The 19,023-nt window shown below is 40.3% G+C and overlaps 1 protein-coding gene across 1 annotated transcript; it reads left to right on the forward strand.

Moving 5' to 3' along the window:
- The first annotated feature begins 469 nt into the window (after nt 1-469).
- Nucleotides 470-14,107, forward strand: LOC148776091 (N-acetyllactosaminide alpha-1,3-galactosyltransferase-like 1). The gene is made up of 5 exons (XM_088841722.1): nt 470-543; nt 1,583-1,618; nt 6,752-6,799; nt 11,802-11,942; nt 13,441-14,107. Exons 1-5 carry the CDS (start codon nt 470-472, stop codon nt 14,105-14,107), a joined length of 966 nt encoding a protein of 321 aa, XP_088697848.1.
- The last annotated feature ends 4,916 nt before the right edge of the window (nt 14,108-19,023 follow it).

The following is a 19,023-nucleotide window of genomic DNA, read 5'->3' on the forward strand; positions in this document are numbered from 1 at the left end:
GAAAAGAATGGGCTTCCCTTGTGGCTCAGCTGGTAAAGAATCTGCCCGCAATGCAGGAGACCTGGGTTTGATCCCTGGGTTGGGAAGATCTCCTGGAGAAGGGAAAGGCTACCCACTCCAGTATTCTGTCCTGGAGAATTCCATGGACTGTACAGTCCATGGGGTCACAAAGAGTTGGATGCGACTGTGTGACTTTCACTTATGAAAAGAATATCACAGGCCCTTTGCACCTAATCTGAAATGAATCCCTCCTACAGGGCTCACCTTATGGGAGATTTCTCCAGCACGTCAAACACAATAGGTGGTTTTCCTGACTCAAGTCTGCTTTCTTCCTAAAGCTGAGCATTCTGGAATCATACACTTGGACTGATGGCCACGTTTCCATAAATTAATATGTTATTAGAAGATGGCAAGAAAGTTGTTTTCTACTTCCCAAAAAACTTTTTCTCCTCTTTTTTTCTAGGAGACAATGAATACCAAATGGAAACTGCTGTTATTGATTGCATTTGCTTTATCCTTGATGTTGATTATGCATCGTTCTCAGTAAATACAATAGACTGATGAGTTATTATATTTAATGACTGGCAGGGTTGATCTAAAATGCTGAGTGTTGTCCAAAAATTATTAATAAATATTCCCTAAATTAATCAGGAGTTGCTTTCCCTTTGGGGAACAAATAAAATCATAAATATATTAATTCTTTCATTTTTCAACATTCAACAAGTATTTATTGAGCGCCTCCTTGGTGCCAGGCCCTATTCTAAGTTCTAGGAATTTAGTACTCAGAAACAACGCAAAGTAACTGCTCTTATGAAGCTTTATGTTCTAAGTGGAGGAGATGGACAATAAGGAAAGAAATATTTAACATAATGTCAGGAGCATTGAATTTTATGTCATAACACTATGAGAAAGAAATTATGCAAGTTGAGAGGATTGAGAGTGTTAAGGGGTTATTTTAGATACATTTTAAGTTATATCAATAATCCTTCTAATAGAAAGAGACTCAAAGTAACCTCCTACAGAAGCACAGCTATACTGGGAAATAAATTAGTTAATCTGCTACAATTCTCTCACACAGAAAAATTCAAATCCTTCCCTCCTCCATGGGCTTCTTTTCATGATCTTTTTAAAAGGAGCAATGCAATGCTCCTGGTGCTATTTGACAATCAGCTAAACTGTGAGAGCTAATACCTTATAAAATTAACCCTACAGATTTGGTTGCATGTTCTACGTGTTATTTGCTCTTTAGAGGTATTGTGCCTTAACAGAAAGGACTTGTGGTCACTTGTAATAGTATTAATATCATCCTTTTGAAGATAATGTGCTTGCTCAAAAAGGAAATAATAGACCATAAGCTCATTGCTGGCCTGGATTTCAGAACTGTAATATCATGTCAGAATGAGATGCCATGTATTCCAGAATAGGAGCACTGTGCCTGGCATATAGTAGATACTTAGTAATTATCTGGCTAACAAGTGAGTGAATGAAAGGATCTGAATTCTAGACTTTTCTTTTGTTATTCAATTGCAACGGCAATTTTTCAAATTTAACACTAAAATGCGTTTTTATCTTGTATCTAAAGAATAAAGAAGAACCTACAGAAGATGAATTTCTGCTGGTAAGAATCTTTTTTCTATAAGTACTTTGCAAACTGCCTGGAGGGCAAACTGACTGGAGTCAAGTGGATTCTAATGGTAATGGCAATCAGAAAGAACAGAAAACTAGACTGAATTCTCTAGAGGCAACCACTGACAAATTTGGGGCGTATATCAGTTTGTATGGATATCTTCCAGTTTTGCTCATTTGACACACTCATTTGCTTAAACCTGATAAGTTTTTGACATTTTCTATGGTTTAAGGATGTATCTTTGTCCAGGATGATATTTCTTTTTAGATTGACAGCCCTCTTTAGTCAATCATGTTTTCTACCATTGACCATTGTGTAGGACCCAAGAAATTAGTGAAACAAACCCTAAAAACAACTGTTTTTTTTAAAGTTCTCCACTTGTCACTGTATAGTTTTTAATAAAGTTGGGCAATTTGTGTTTTGAAAGAGCATAAGTCTTGAGCAGTCCTGTAAGGAAATAACTTCAGTCAAAAACATCTATGAAATGTCAAAAGATACACTTTAAAGTGTTCTTTAATATTTGATTTTGAAATAATTATAGATTCACAGGGGCTGCAAAGAGAGTATAAAGAAGTCACACATACCTTTCACCCAATTTCCCTCATTGTCACAACTTACATTCAATAACAATTCAATTCAATAACAAAACAGGAAATTAATGTTGGGACAATGTATGTATATAGTTATACGACATTTTAGCCTATGTATAGATTTGTGTAACCACAAATCAAGATACAAAACTATTCCATCACCACAAAGATCTCCTCTGAGCTTCTATATACTCATAGCCAATTCCTCTCCCTGACTCTCCCTAAACCCTAGGACCACCAAATTTATATTTTCATTTAAATCTTGCATTTTCAGAGGCATCCTCTGATACTGCTTCAGCTGGGAAATGGGTTGGCACCTCCCCATTACAGTCAGTTGAGCTTTCAGGTCCTCAACTCTGCCTCCGTGTTCGTGTAAGAAGAGTCTCAACTTCTTGTTACTAATGAGTGGGGCTGAGAGTTTAGGTTCCTTACATGGTCTCCACTGCCACTGACCACAGGAAGATGGCCACACTGCTAAGCAGTGGTGAAGGTTCTAACCCCAACTGAACACCAGTGAGGAGGGGAGGGAGGCCTCATACAGTCTGGCAAGCATGGAAGTGTTAGCTCTCCACTTGGTCTTTGCTGGAGGGATGGATATGGGGCCACAGTTATTCTGTCATACTGGGCTGGAGTAGAGTGAGTAGTCTCAGAGTGTTCTGTCTTGCTAGGCTGCCCTTTTCCTGGTCCTTTAATTGTAAAGAGCGGGCTTTTCTCAAGGTTCTTTTCGTGTTTATACCCATTGACATTTCTGGGTTACTGGCTTCTCTTGAACTCTGGAATACAGGTGGCAGAAAACCCAGGGAACTCACTGCTATGACAATGCTTGAGTTCTGGGGTGCCTACCTGAACTGCCTTCTTTGCTTTCAGAGTCCTTTTTTGTTTGCTTTATAAACAATGTCCAGGGTGTGTTGCTATTTAGGGGTGGTTGTTGTTTGGTTGCTAAGTTGTGTCTGCCTCTTTGCAGCTCTGTGGACTGCATCACACCAGGTTTTCCTGCCCTCCATTGTCTCCCAGAGTTTGCTTAAATTCACGTCCTTTGAGTTGGTGATGCTATCTCACCATCTCATCCTCTGCCACCCCCTTCTCCTTTTGACTTCAACCTTTCCCAGCATCAGAGTCTTTACCAATGAGTTGGCTCTTTGCATCAGGTGACCTAAGTATTGGAGCTTCAGCTTCAACAACAGTCCTTCAATGAATATTCAGGGTTGATTTCCTTTAGGATTGACTGGTTTGATCTCCTTGCTGTCCAAAGGACTCTCAAGAGTCTTCTCCAGCACCACAGTTCAGAACCATCAGTTCTTCGGTGCTCAGCATTCTTTATGGTCCATCTCTCTCATCCTTATATGACTACCAGAAAAACCATAGCTTTGACTATACGGACCTCATCTCACACGCTAGCAAAGTAAAGCTCAAAATTCTCCAGGCCAGGCTTCAACAGTACATGAACCGTGAAAAGGCAGAGGAACCAGAGATTAAATTGCCAACATCCGTTGGATCATTAAAAAAGCAACAGAGTTCCAGAAAAAACATCTACTTTATTGACTACACCAAAGTCTTTGACTGTGTGGATCACAACAAACTGTGGAACATTCTTAAACAGATGGGAATACCAGACCACCTTACCTGCCTCCTGAGAAATCTGTATGCAGGTTAAGAAGCAACAGGTAGAACTGGACATGGAACAGACTAGTTCCAAATTGGGAAAGGAGTACATCAAGGCTGTATATTGCCACCCTGCTTATTTAACTTATATGCGGAGTACATCATGCAAAATGTCCAGCTGGATGAAGCACAAGCTGAAATCAAGATTGCCGGGAGAAATATCAATAATCTCAGATATGCAGATGACACTTACGGCAAAAAGTGAAGACGAACTGAAGAGCCTCTTGATGAAAATGAAAGAGGAGAGTGAAAAAGTTGGCTTAAAACTCAACATTCAGAAAACCAAGATCATGGCATCTAGTCCCATCACATCATGGCAAATAGATGGGGAAACAGTGGAAACAGTGACAGACTTTATTTTGGGGGGCTCCAAAATCACTGCATATGGTAACTGCAGCCATGAAATTAAAAGAAGCTTGCTTCTTGGAAGAAAAGCTATGACCAACCTAGAGAGCATATTAAAAAGCAGAGACATTACTTTGCCAACAAAGATTTGTCTAGTCAAAGCTATGGTTTTTCCAGTAGTCATGTATGGATGTGATAGTTGGACCATAAAGAAAGCTGAGCACCGAAGAACTGATGCTTTTGAACTGTGGTGTTGGAGAAGACTCTTGAGAGTCCCTTGGACTGCAAGGAGATCCAACCAGTCCATTCTAAAGGAAATTAGTCCTGAATATTCATTGAATGGACTGATGCTAAAGCTGAAACTCCAATACTTTGGCCACCTGATGTGTGAAGAACTGACTCATTGGAAAAGACTCTGATGCTGGGAAAGATTGAAGGCAGGAGGAGAAGAGGACGACATAGGATGAGATGGTTGGATGGCATCACCAACTTGATGCACATGAGTTTGAATAAGCTCTGGGAGTTGGTGATGGACAGGGAGGCCTGGTGTGCTGCAGTCCATGGGATTGCAAAGAGTAGGACATGACTGAGAAACTGAACTGAACTGAACTGATACGGACCTTTGTTGACAAAGTGATATCCCTGCTTTTTAATATGCTGTCTAGGTTTGTTATAACTTTTCTTCCAAGGAGCATGTGTCTTTTACTTTTATGGCTGCAGTCACTGTCTGCAGTGATTTTGAAGCCCAAGAAAAGAAAATCTGTCACTGCTTCCACTTTTCCCCCTTCTATTTGCCGTGAAGTGATGGGACTGGATGCCATGATCTTGGTTTATTTTAATGCTGAGTTTTAAGCCAGCTTTGTCACACTCCTCTTTCATCTTCATCCAGAGGCTGTTTAGTTCCTCTTCACTTCGTGCCATTAGAATGGTATCATATGCCCATCTGAGGTTGTCGATATTTCTCCTGGCCATCTTCATTCCAGCTTGTGATTCATCCAGCCCAACATTTTGCATGATACACTTGGCATGCGTGCATGCTAAGTCACTTTAGTCAAGTCCAACTCTTTGCAACCTTGTGGACTGTAGCGTGCCAGGCTCCTCTGTCCATGGGATTCTCCAGGCAAAAGCACTAGAGTCGGTTACCATGCCCTCCTCTGGGGGATCTTCCCAACCCAGGTATTGAACCTACATCCCTCACATCTCCTGCATTGTCAGGCAAGTTTTTTACCACTAGCACCACCTACTCTGTATATAAGTTAAACAAGCAAGGTGAAAATATACAGCCTTGTCATACTCCTTTCGCAATTTTAAGCCAGTCAATTGTTCCATGTCTGCTTCTAAGTGTTGCTTCTTGACCACTTAGAGGTTTCTCAGCAGACAAGGTGATCTGGTACTCCCATCTCCTTAAAAAATTTCTAGTTTGTTGTGATCCACACAGTCAGAGGCTTTAGCATAGTCAGTGAAGCAGAAGTAGATGTTTTTCTGAGATTCCCTCACTTTCTTTATGATCCAACAAATGTTTGCAATTTGATCTCTGGTTCCTTTGCCTTTTCGAAACTCAGCTTGTATGTCTGGAAGTTCTCAGTTGGTGTTGCCCTTTGGGATTGGAATAATTGACCTTTTCCAGACCTGTGGCCACTGCTGAGTTTTCCAAAATTGCTGACATAATGAGGGCAGCAATTTAACAGCATCATCTTTTAGGATTTGAAATAGCTCAGCTGGAGTTCCACTAGCTTCGTTCATAGTAATGCTTCCTAAGGCCCACTTGACTTCACACTCCAGGATGTCTGGCTCTAGGTGAGTGACCACATCATCATCATTTTCTAGGTCATTAAGATCTTTCTTGTATACTTAGGGGTAGAAATAGGGAAAATTAGGACTATTCCATTTTTATGGGAGCACAGGAAACTAAAAGTTATTCTTATTTTACAAAAATTCCAAGTTTATGAAAGAGAAGTCCTCTCATAACCTTGTTAATTATGTAATTAATTTAAAAGTACAATAAAACCTTAGTGTATCCTATCTTTAAATGGAAACTAAAGATGAACATCCAGACCCCTACTCCAACTCCTTTATTTTAAAACATGAGAGTATTTATCACATAATAAGGTACTAATGTTTGATAAATCTGCATTTTCTAAGAATATGCATTATTTTCTGGCTCTGTTAATTTTTAAAATGTATTCCCCCCGCCCTCCCAATACTGTTCCTTGCCTTCCTGCCCTTGTTCAAAAGCTCTTCACCCTACACAACTTTCCTAGTGTAACCTTTATTATTCCAGACTCAATCTACATATTTCTTCTTCAACTGGTTTTCCCTTAACCCCAAATTTAGGCTGGATGCCCTATTTATATGCTCTCATGGAGATCCGTTTTCCTCATTAGCACTTATCTTTCTTATCTTCGTTCCTGCTCCTCTGTCACCTCCTGAGGACAGGAGGTGATCTAAATGTTCATAGTCCCAGAACCAGCAAACATGAATTTGTTGAATGAGCAGATCACTGACATGATTTTCATTTTGTACCTAGGGATCAAGAAACAGGAGAACCGCAGCTCTCAGACTGGTTTAATCCTAAGTAAGAACCAAAAATTTTACTCAAAAATAATAACAACAATATAAAATTATAACAATGTATTAATAATGCAATAATAATGTAATTATATATTACAATAACATAATAATAGTATAATAATATTAATATAACTCTATTTGAATGAGAAGGTTTTTTTTTCCATCATCAAATTATAGCTAAACTGGGAGGTTTACAGGACTTGGATTTTTTACTTTTATAAGTTTTTATATACAATCCTAGGACCTATTTATCAAAATTAGGCAATCAAGGGTCATAATGAAAAAGCTGTTGTCTGGTTTAACATTCCTGGTTTTATTAGGGGAAAAAAAATCTCTTTAGTAACAGCTTGAAAAATGTCATTAATAACTCCTCCTGATTTTGGCATTAACATTCAGGGGGAAATTTCATTCTTTATAATGGTTGTATACCATAATTTAATTATTAACCATTCCCTGTTGGTTTTATATTGTTTGCAACTTGGGGGCTATTGTAAGTAATATTTCAATGAATAACCTTGTACATATATTTTTGTTAACTGCTGTGTGAATTTATCTATAAGATAAATTCCCATCATGGAATCATTAGTTTAAAAGGATATAAACATTTAAAATATTGCTTTAGGTTGCTAAATTGCCCTTTAATAATTATACTATTTATTTTCTAATCTATAGAGGATAAATGTTAATGGAGTGGAAAACATTTTGTAACTTGCACAGCTTAATTGAAATATCTCCATTCCATTTGTATTTCTGTAATCCTTACTGAATTTGAGCATTCTCTATGTGTATTATTTGTTTATATTTCATCCCTGTTTTGTATTTATATTTTTAATGGATTGCAGTCGCAGAGAATTAGATTAATAATAATCCTTGCTTCATGACTCACTCTTATCATCATTCATGCAAAATTCACATTGTGTGTTTTTTTGCTTAGTTTTAATGAAGCAAAAATTGCAAGTCCTATAATTTCAACAGGGCTTTCCTGTGATGGTTCAGTGGTAAAGAATCCATCTGCCAATGCAGGAGACATGGGTTCAGTCTTCCTGGGTCAGGAAGATCCCCTGGAGAAGGAAATGGCAACCCACTCCAGGATTCTTACTTGGGAAAATCCCATGGACAGAGGAGCCTGGAGGGCTATAGTCCATGGGGTCAGAAAAGGTTGGAAATGACTCAGCAACTAAACAGCAACAACAATAACTTCAATACCTAGCTTGTGTCCTTTTTAATACCTCCACTCTCTCTCCTTGCCCTACCCCTTGAAATAACCACAATCCTGAATCCTGGTTCATCATCCTCTTGCTTTCTTTTTTAAAGTATAAATTTATATCTTCCGGGTGTATTCTGGGAAGTCAATTTTAAAATTTTAGTTGTTTATGATTTTATACCCAGGATACCATGATATATGTAATCTTCAAGGACTTGTTTTCTCCCTTAAAATTAGATTGCTGAAATTCATCACCAATTTGCATATCACTGTCATTCATTTTGATGGCTGCATAATAATTGACTGTGAAAATATACCAGTTTGCTCATATACTGCTTGGTCAAAGGGCACTTGAACTGTTTCCAAGTTTTTGCTGTTATGAACATAAAGAACTAATACTCTTTTAAGATACCTTTCCAAAGGGTTCAAAGGGTTTAAAATAGAAAAAATTTATGGATAAAATAGCTGCCCAACATCTTCAACATTTGTCTCCCTCACTCCACCCCTGGCCTCCTTGATGTTTCACAGATACACCAAGTATGTTCTCCCCTCAGGGCCTTTGCACCTTCTGCTTTCCTCTGTGTAGTCAAATGGCTCATTCTCTCACTTCCATCAGGACTCCAGTCTAGTGTCATTTTATCAGTGACGCCTTCTCCAACTACTCATATAAAATGGCACCTCCCATTCCCTTTTCTCTTCACTCTGCTTCATTTTTCTCCATTGCACTCATCAACTTCTGACATAATGCTTATTGGCAGGTTTATTCATTTATTATCTGCCTCTCCCAATAGAATGTACCTAGAAGAAAATCCTATACATAGTAGACACTCAATATTTGTAGAATAATACCTGAAACATCTTGAGTGATTGAAGTGATAGTACTTTCATAACACAACAAACCATTACATAATATTGGTAGTAATGGTAATAATGGTAGAAGGCATTCTTTAATTAGAGGGTTTGTGTTTTATTATTAAGCATCATATACTGGCTTGCAGTCTAAAATGAAATGACCAGAAATTCCCTGGAGGTACAGTGGTTAAGATTTGGTGCTTTCACTGCTATAGACACAGGTTCAATCCCTGGTCAGGAAGCTAAGATCCCATAAGCCGTGCCAAGTGGCCAAAATAATAGTAATAATAATAAAAAATAAAACTTAAAAAAACCCAGCTGGGTAACATGTAATAAAAATGAACATACATAAACAGGAATCCTACTTGTAGGACTAACTGATAAAAATAACAGCAGCAATACACAAGATACAAGATTAAGAAAGTTTATTGTATCATTTTTCATAAAAAATTCCAGAAATAAAATGAATACCTATTCATAAAGAAATGACTAAACACCACGTTGTGGAATATTATGCAGCCATTAAAAATGAATAAGAACCTGTGCAGAAAAACCTGGAAGGATTTTCACAAGGTTGAGTAAGAAAACCAAGGTGCAGATAAATGTGCACTGTTTCATTATTGTAAAACAAGATTTTAAAATTCTGGATACACATGTGTATTTATGTATATGTGTATATTATTCACATACTATTATTCAAAACTCAGAGTTGGCACTCATTGCTGGGAAACATTCATGTCACTGAGTCCATGTACAAACTCCACTGGAGTCCAAGTAGCTGGGGCCTCTCTCTATACAGACACTAAGCCAGCCACAAGGGAGGCTAGACAAGGCATGTGGCTAACATTTGGAGGGCAGGTCATCTTGTTCACCTTTCAGAGGATGTCCTCTGGCCAGATTTGCCTCTCAGGGGAAGAGTTTAGTACCGATAGTCTAACTCTAATTTAATGACCACTATAAATCTAATGACTCTTCTTCCTCTTCTGTTTTATCAAACAATTTCTAAACACGTTTGTGATTGTTTCTGCTTTCAGAGATGCTATTTTCTTTCATCCTGGCAGGAAATCTTTGATCTAATGAGGAAAGAGAGAGGATTTTCAAACTCTTTCATTGTCTCAAACAGACACTGATTCGCATCTGTAGCCTAATTTCTAAGTATCATCACTTAGAAATTTTGACAAGGCTACATCTGGCCAGTTTTAAGGTAGAGTCTGAGACTTATGAGCCAAATAGAAGTGGCTGACTATTAATTTTAAGAACAGGGAGGGTTCAAATGTATAAAAAATAAATGTATAAGCTAAAACAGTAAAAGGGGCAGTTTTGAAGAATTTGTTATTATAACTAATATACTATTAAGGGTTGACATATCCTAACTGTAATGGGCGTCTCTCGCGAAATTAAAAGACGCTTACTCCTTGGAAGGAAAGTTATGACTAACCTAGATAGCATATTAAAGAGCAAAGACATTACTTTTCCAACCAAGTTCTGTCTAGTCAAGGCTATGGTTTTTCCCGTGGTCATGTATGGATGTGAGAGTTGGACTGTGAAGAAAGCTGATCGCCGAAGAATTGATGCCTTTGAACTGTGGTGCTGGAGAAGACTCTTGAGAGTCCCTTGGACTGCAAGGAGATCCAACCAGTCCATTCTAAAGGAGATCGATCCTGGGTGTTCATTGGAAGGACTGATGCTGAAGCTGAAACTGCAATACTTTGGCCACCTCATGTGACGAGTTGACTCACTGGAAAAGACTGATGCTAGGAGGGTTTGGGGGTGGGAGGAGAAGGGGACGACAGAGAGTGAGATGGCTGGATGGCATCACCGACTCGATGGACGTGAGTTTGAGTGAACTCCGGGAGTTGGTGATGGACAGGGAGGCCTGGCGTGCTGTGATTCATGGGGTCGCAAAGAGTCGAACATGACTGAGCGACTGAACTGAACTGAACTGAACCGTAATGGGTGTTTCTGATTAACACCTGTGATCACTAATAGCAAAACAGCGTCTCACTTTGTATTCAGTTCCTTCCAAAACGAAAGGTCTTAATTGACTTTAATAGTTTAACACCCTGCCTCCAGCCAAAGTATTTATTACAAATACTGTGGCTTCTGCTGTCATTTTGTTATTATTACAAGCAAATCCAATATCATTCTTCCTTTGTGAACTAATCACATTTTCTTCCAAGTGGCAGTGATGGGGGGGCCTAGCATTAAGAAGAAATGAAAAGAGAATCCTTTGAACTTCTAGGAAAAGAGGAGGAAGAAAAAGGAAAAGTAGAAGTTGGGGATTGGGGGGTAATATAAGGAGATAGTGGTGCTGTCTTAGGAACAATCAAAGAAATGTTCAGACACTGGGCTACTTCAGTTTAAGTTGTAGTCAGAGCTCTGGTGGCTCAGCTGGTAAAGAATCTGCCTGCAATGCGGGAGACCTGGGTTTGATCCCTGGTTTGGGAAGATCCCCTAGAGAAGGTAAAGGTTACCCACTCCAGTATTCTGGCCTGGAGAACTCCATGGACTGTATAGTACATGGGGTCGCAAAGAGTTGGACACGACTGAGTGACTTTCACTTTCACAGAGCTCAAAGAAAAAAATCCCTGGGCTCAAAAGGCAGTATGGCGTAAGGACTGAAGTAAAGATTTGGAAGCCCAGTTGGCTGATCTTGAAGCCTGACTCTGCCATTTATTAGCTGTGTGATACTAAGCAATTTACTCAAATCTGTGACCTAAATTCCCTCATATGAAAAATAGGGATGATAATGGAACTTATAGGACATTGAAGGATTTAATGAGTAATGGAAAAAGCACTTAATCACCATTCCAGGAACATAGTAGGCACTTGAAAATCATGTTATTATCACTTGGACAACAACCTTTCCTCTCATAATAAAGTGGTTCAGTTCAGTTCAGTTCAGTCGCTCAGTCGTAACTGATCTATTTGTTTCTTGTCTGTTCAACAGAAAACGTCCTGATGTAATAACAACAACCAGCTGGCTTGCTCCAGTCATATGGGAAGAAACTTACAATAGACCGGTCCTGGAAAAATACTACAGAAGGCTGAACATCACCATAGGCTTGGCTATAATATGTGTTCCCGGAAAGTAGGCACCACTCATTAATAGTCACCCCCCCTTTTTTTCATTTTGGGAAGAAATGTGGATAAGCAAGCACCCATAGACTTTCTACATTTAGAGCGCTACTTATGAATAGCTCTAACCATTATTTCTCTCTGACAGTATAATTATTTTTAGTGGTTATTTTCTTCAGCCATATCTGAATCCTTAATACTTTGTGGGAATCTTTTCATTTATATCCAGTTAGTTTTCACAACAAACTCAATGGTGCTTCTCAGGCCCACAAGCTCACTACATTCTCTTTCACTAAGCAATACACTTAAAGTTTTAGACCCAACTGCTCTACCTGAAGGCACTGGCGACCCACTCCAGTACTCTTGCCTGGAGAATCCCATGGACGGAGGAGCCTGGTGGGCTGCAGTCCATGGGGTCGCTAGGAGTCGGACACGACTGAGTGACTTCACTTTCACTTTTCACTTTCACACATTGGAGAAGGAAACGGCAACCCACTCCAGTATTCTTGCCTGGAGAATCCCAGGGACGGGGGAGCCTGGTGGCTGCCGTCTGTGGGGTCGCACAGAGTCGGACATGACTGAAGCGACTCAGCAGCAGCAGCAGCACTACACTTACCTATTGGTAGTTCTTAAGCACCAAAGATGGGCTCTGAAGGTGGCACTAGTGGTAAAGAACCCATTTTGTTATTGGAAAATACAGGAGACATAAAAGACATGGGTTTCATCCCTCGGTTGGAAAGATCCCCTGGAGCAGGGCACGGCAGCCTGTTGCCTAAACTCGGCCTCTGTTCACCTGTGCCAAACAGAAACAAGGAGACAGACTTTTGGGTGAAGTAGAAAAGAATAGCTTTTATTGCTTTGCCAGGCAAAGGGGGCCCCAGTGGGCTTATGCCCTGAAGGCCATGTGACCCACCTTGGAGGGGGTGGTAAGGAGTTTTATAGTGTTCAAGGAGCAGGGCGTGATCAGCTTGTGGACAAGTCTTGGATTGGTTGGCCATCAAGGTGAAGTTTCAGCATCATCAACCTGGTTTCAACCAGTCTAGGGTCTGTGTTCTTGTGGTCAGCAGTTTTCACCTGGAGGGGTTCCACTTCCTGTAAAAACAACTTAGGAATGTGTGTCAGGCCTTTATCTATATCTTTCAGGAAACTGAGAGTTTAGTAATTCTGTTATGTAGCAGAATTATAGTCTACATTGTTAGCAGTTCCTTAGCCCAACAGCTATTCTTTGCTTCCAGTCTTCGCATTTCCCAATCATTGACTCTTGAGTCAGCAGTTTACTTCAAAAGACAAAGACACAGGGGCTTGCACACGGTTTCAAATCCACCCCAGTATTCTTGCCTAGAGACTTCCCTTGGACAGAGAAGCCTGGTGGGCTATGGTCCATAGCGTCACAAAGAGCTGGACATGACTGAAGCGACGTTAGCACCTTTAAATGACAGGCAATTTCCTGATGATTTCCGGTAAAATAAGTCTTTTCTGTTGTGTGTTTGTTTGTTCTCCATGTTTCACAGGTTTTCAAATCGGAGCTTGACTGAGTTCATCCAATCTGCAAATAAGCACTTCATGTTTGGCTACAACGTTGTCTTTTACATCCTGCTGGATAGCCTCTCCACCCTGCCTCCCATAGTGTTAGGTCCCCTTCGAACATTTAAACTATGTTTAGTGGCCAAAAGTGACATAGGGAACGATTTTTATTTCATATACATGATGAACTTATTTGACTGCATCATAACACATATCCAGTATGAAGTCAACTTTCTCTTTGTTATGAATGCAAACCAGATCTTCAAGGATGATTTTGGAGTTGAAACCCTGGGAAAATCTGTAGCTCAACTTAGTGCATGGTGGTATTTTAAAGATGGTGACACTTTCCCTTATGAGAGAAGACATAAATCAGCAGCTTTCATCCCTTTTGAAGAGGGAGATTTCTACTACCACAGTGCAATTTTTGGTGGCACAGTTGAGGAAGTTTTAAACCTCATTAGAGAATGTCAGAAAGGAGCTATTCAAGACAAGAAAAATCAACTTAGCAACACATATGAACATCACCTAAACAAATATCTTTTTATCAATAAGCCGACTAAGTTATTATCACCAGAATACAATTGGGATCCAAGTTTTAGAACCCCTCTGCAAATTAAATGTGTCAAGATAGCATGGCAGTCAAAAAACATTTGATGGTTGTATTAGTGGGTTTGTGGATTAACAACTTCATTACAATAATTCCTCAAATATGAAACTCATTAAAATTTTCAGTATTAGGAAATTAGAAAAATGTGCAGTCTTCCAAAATAAACTGTTTTTCTCCTTCCAATTTTGAACCACCTAAATCTAACTTATGCTGAATTATGAATAAATGAATATTAACTAATGTTAATGCACAGTGATGATGTTATATATGATTTAGATATAGATATATATTATAAATAATGTAGAAATATTTTGGAGGCATAAAACGAATGTTTTATTTAGAAACACATCCAAATTCTAGTTCAAAAAACAATAATAGAAGGATAAATAAATAAGTAGATACACAAATATCTATGGGGTATTTTTTTTTAAATTGATTATTTTTATTCTTGAATGCACTAGGTCTTCTTTGGTGGCTCAGATGGTAAAGAGTCTGCTTGCAGTGTGGGAGACTTGAGTTCCATCCCTAGGTTGGAAGATCCCCTAGAGAAGGAAATGGCAACCCACTCTAGGATTCTTGCCTTTGAAAATCCCATGGGCAGAGGAGCCTGGCAGGCTACAGTCCACGGGGTTGAAAAGAGTCAACACAACTGAGCGACTTCACTTTCACGTTCAGGTCTTTGCTGCAGGCGGGCTTTCTCTAGTGGCAATGAGCGGGGCTCCTCTCTAGTTTCGGTGCAAGAGCTTCTCATTGTGGTGGCCTCTCCTGTTGTAGAATATGGGCTCTAGAGCACTGGCTCAGTAGTTGTGGCTCACAGGCATGTAAAATCTCCCCAGATCAGGGGTGTAACCAGTGTCCCCTAACTTGCAAGGCAGATTCTTAACCACTGGACCACCAGGGAAGCCCAGGGATAGGTGTAAGGAAAAAAAATATTTGTCAACTCATTCATCAATTACTTACTCAGGTTTTTAGTGTTGAGATACATATTGCTTGTGATTAATCTGCTCAATTAGTATTCAGTCTATCTAGTACCTGATTAAACTTAGGTGAGCTAGAGACACTTTACCAAATACGTATCTTACTTTTATTGTTGCAAAGATATTGAGTTCATTTTGTAAAATGCCGCAAGGATTTTGTTTTTTAAAAAGTTATATATCTACTGAATTCCATGGTAAATATATTAGTGCCATCAGGAATAGAAAGAATGTTTCAAAAATGTATAATGTGCCTTCAAGCAGCCTACAGTCTAGCATGGGAGATAAAACTAACTACAAATATCTCTTTTAACAAGTTCAAAAGTACCAAAAACTCATAAGGAAGACATGGCTAAATAGTATGATGGTTCAGGAAAGGGAGAAATCACCTCCGTAAGAATCTTTAATCAACCCTGAATATTCATTGGAAGGACTGATGCTGAAGTTGAAGCTCCAGTGCTTTGGCCACCTGATGGGAAGAGCCGACTCATTGGAAAAGACCTTGATGCTGGGAAAGATTGAAGGCAGGAGGAGAAGGGAATGACAGAGGATGAGATGGTTGGATGGTATCACCAACTCAATGGACATGAGTTTGAGCAAGTTCCGGGAGATGGTGCAGGACAGGGAAGCCTGGCGTGCTGTGGTCCATGGGGTTGTAAAGAGTCAGATGTGACTGGACAACTGAACAACAACAAAGAATCTTTAGGTAGTCATATCCACTATGTTTCCATAAATTAGTGAGGCATTACAGCACAGTTGTGAGAATTGGAGGTTCTAAAGTCGAAAATAAGCCATTATTTTAAGCCTCTTTTATGGGAGAAAAACTGAGTCTTAGTAAGTAGTCTATAAAAGGTAAGAATTATTGGTTATAAAAAACACTAAAATTGTAAGGAATAATGATGGTGACTGTAGCAGGCAGACCTTATGATGGCCTCCAATGACCCCCATATCCTGGTATTCGTGTCTATGTACTGCCCCCACCCACCCACCTGCAGTATGAGCTGAAGGTAGTGACTTCCTTCCAACATGTAGAATATGACAAAGATGATGGGATCTTCATTCCATGATGAGGTTACATAAGGTTGTGATTTCCATTTTACTAGCAGACCCTCTTTCTTGCTGTCTTTGATTAATCAAGTTGAAATGTTGGAGAGACTTAGCAAGGAATCAAGGACGGTCATCAACCAACAGCTAGAAAGGAACCGAGGCCCTCAGTCCAACAACCCTCAAGAAACTGAATTCTGCCAACAACCATGTCAGTTTCAAAGCAGATCTTTCCCCAGTTGAGTCTTCACATGTGACCTTATCTTCAGCTAATACCTTAATTGCAGCCTTGTGAGAGACCCAGAAGTAGAAGAAACCATGCCCAGATCCTTGAATCCCAGAAACTGTGAGATAATAAAGACGTGTTGCTTTAAGACCTTAAGTTCTGGGGTAATTTGTTGTGCAGCAGTAGACAACTAGTTCAGATACCGTGCCTGAGAGTGGGGATGATGACACTAAAAATTCTAAAATTGAGGAGTGATTTGGGAACTAGATAGTGGATGGTAGCTGGGAAGATTTCCCAGCTCGTGATGGAACCCACATTTCTCTGAATGGACTGTTAGTAGAAATCTGAACTGTGAGGATGCTGTCAGTGAGCGCTCAAAGGGAAATGAGGAACACAGTACTGGAAACTGTAGGAAGGGAGCTCTTTGTTATGTAGAGACGGAAAGCATGACAACATTGCCCCCTCCAGTTACGTGCAAAGCAGCACGTGTACCTGATAAGCTTGGTTTTATAAAGAGATTAAGCTTCCTTCCTGCTGTTTATAACAAAATGTGAGCAAATGAAGTGAGGAAAGAACTATGAAATAAAACAGCCCACTTTCTTTTTTAAATTATTTTAATTAGAGGATAATTTATTTATAATATTGTGGTGGTTTTTGCCATATATCGACATGAATCCCCCATGGGTGCACATGTCTCCCCATCTTGAACCCCCTCCCATCTCCCTTTCCACCCCATCCATCTGGGTTGTCCCAGAGCACTTGCTTTGAGTGTCCTGCTTCATGCATCGAACTGGCAGTGGTCATCTGTTTTACATATGATGATATACATGTTTCAGTACTAAAATAGCCCACTTGTTTTGCAACTTCGGGTCCCAGATGAGATGACAAAGACTCACTTTTCCTTTTACTTCTCTCAAAATACACCTAAAAATCCTGGAAATAATTACAGACAACCGTAAAAGGACTCTGAAAGGTGGAAAGAGGAAGGCAGACTGGCTAGGGACCTTAGGACTTGAGGAACAACATGGTGGCAAGTGCCTGGGATTTCTCTTTGCTGCCCATATATCCTGGATGGGTACTGAGGAAGGCCCACAACTCAAACCACCAAAAGGTACAGATTTTTTAAAGTTCCAGCAAAAGCCAGCTCTCTCTGGCCAAAGGGCCAGGAAAGAGGCAGCAGAGACCTATGGGGAACCCCATCTTCACGCCATACCTGGCTGGCCTGCCCTGCCTGCACCAGCAGCACCTGCAAGAGTAGGCACCTGCCTCCACCGGAAGTACCAATAGGCCCAGGGCCTCCTGGCCCTCCACTCAGCAGCAGAGGGAGACCTCTATCCAAATTCTCCTGGACCACATTCAGTACTGGAAGGAGAAGGAGGCCCAGGCTGATGTTTCCCTCCTCCTGTGGCACTGGCACAAGGTGCCCTGGAGAGAAGGCCCTCCCTGGGAAACACTCTGTCCCACAGGCTCAGCGTCGTCTACTCATCCTCTACCCTAGCAGGAAAGTACCTTCCACCCCTCAAGCAGCGCCATCAGTGATTAAGCAGGCCCTACTGGAAAAGGTCAGTCTTCATTCCAATCCCAAAGAAAGGCAATGCCAAAGAATGCTCAAACTACCACACAATTGCACTCATCTCACACGCTAGTACAGTCATGCTCAAAATTCTCCAAGCCAGGCTTCAGCAATATGTGAACCGTGAACTCCCAGATGTTCAAGCAGGTTTTAGAAAAGGCAGAGGCACCAGAGATCAAATTGCCAACATCCGCTGGATCATGGAGAAAGCAAGAGAGTTCCGGAAAAACATCTATTTCTGTTCATTGACTATGCCAAAGCCTTTGACTGTGTGGATCACAATAAACTGTGGAAAATTCTGAAAGAGATGGGAATACCAGACCACCTGACCTGCCTCTTGAGAAACCTGTATGCAGGTCAGGAAGCAACAGTCAGAACTGGACATGGAACAACAGACTGGTTCCAAATAGGAAAAGGAGTGCGTCAAGGCTGTATATTGTCACCTTGCTTATTTAACTTCTATGCAGAGTACATCATGAGGAACGCTAGGCTGGAAGAAGCACAAGCTGGAATCAAGATTGCTGGGAGAAATATCAATAACCTCAGATATGCAGATGACACCACCCTTATGGCAGAAAGTGAAGAGGAACTCAAAAGCCTCTTGATGAAAGTGAAAGAGGAGAGTGAAAAGGTTGGCTTGAAGCTCAACATTCAGAAAATGAAGATCATGGCATCTGGTCCCATCACTTCATGGGAAATAGATGGAAAAACAGTGGACACGGTGTCAGACTTTATTTTTTTGGGCTCCAAAATCACTGCAGATGCTGATTGCAGCCATGAAATTAAAAGACGCTTACTCCTTGGAAGGAAAGTTATGATCAACCTTGATAATATATTAAAAAGCAGAGAAATTACTTTGCCAACAAAGGTCTGTCTAGTCAAGGCTATGGCTTTTCCCGTGGTCATGTATGGATGTGAGAGTTGGACTGTGAAGAAAGCTGATCACCGAAGAATTGATGCTTTTGAACTGTGATGTTGGAGAAGACTCTTGAGAGTCCCTTGTACCGCAAGGAGATCCAACCAGTCCATTCTAAGGGAGATCAATCCTGGGTGTTCATTGGAATGACTGATGCTAAAGCTGAAACTGCAATACTTTGGCCACCTCACGCGACGAGTTGACTCACTGGAAAAGACTCTGATGCTGGG

The sequence above is a fragment of the Moschus berezovskii genome, chromosome 11 (genome assembly GCF_049115385.1).
Source record: "Moschus berezovskii isolate FMDL1 chromosome 11, NW_MosBer_1.0, whole genome shotgun sequence".
Taxonomy (NCBI): Eukaryota; Metazoa; Chordata; class Mammalia; order Artiodactyla; family Moschidae; genus Moschus; species Moschus berezovskii.

What these genes read in the sequence shown, in the direction of transcription:
- LOC148776091 (XM_088841722.1), top strand. Translation starts at nt 470, where the DNA reads ATGAATACCAAATGGAAACTGCTGTTATTGATTGCATTTGCTTTATCC. An exon ending in TCAGACTGGTTTAATCCTAA is followed by an intron (nt 6,800 to 11,801) that starts GTAAGAACCAAA and finishes TCTGTTCAACAG; the next exon opens with AAAACGTCCTGATGTAATAA. An exon ending in ATAATATGTGTTCCCGGAAA is followed by an intron (nt 11,943 to 13,440) that starts GTAGGCACCACT and finishes CATGTTTCACAG; the next exon opens with GTTTTCAAATCGGAGCTTGA.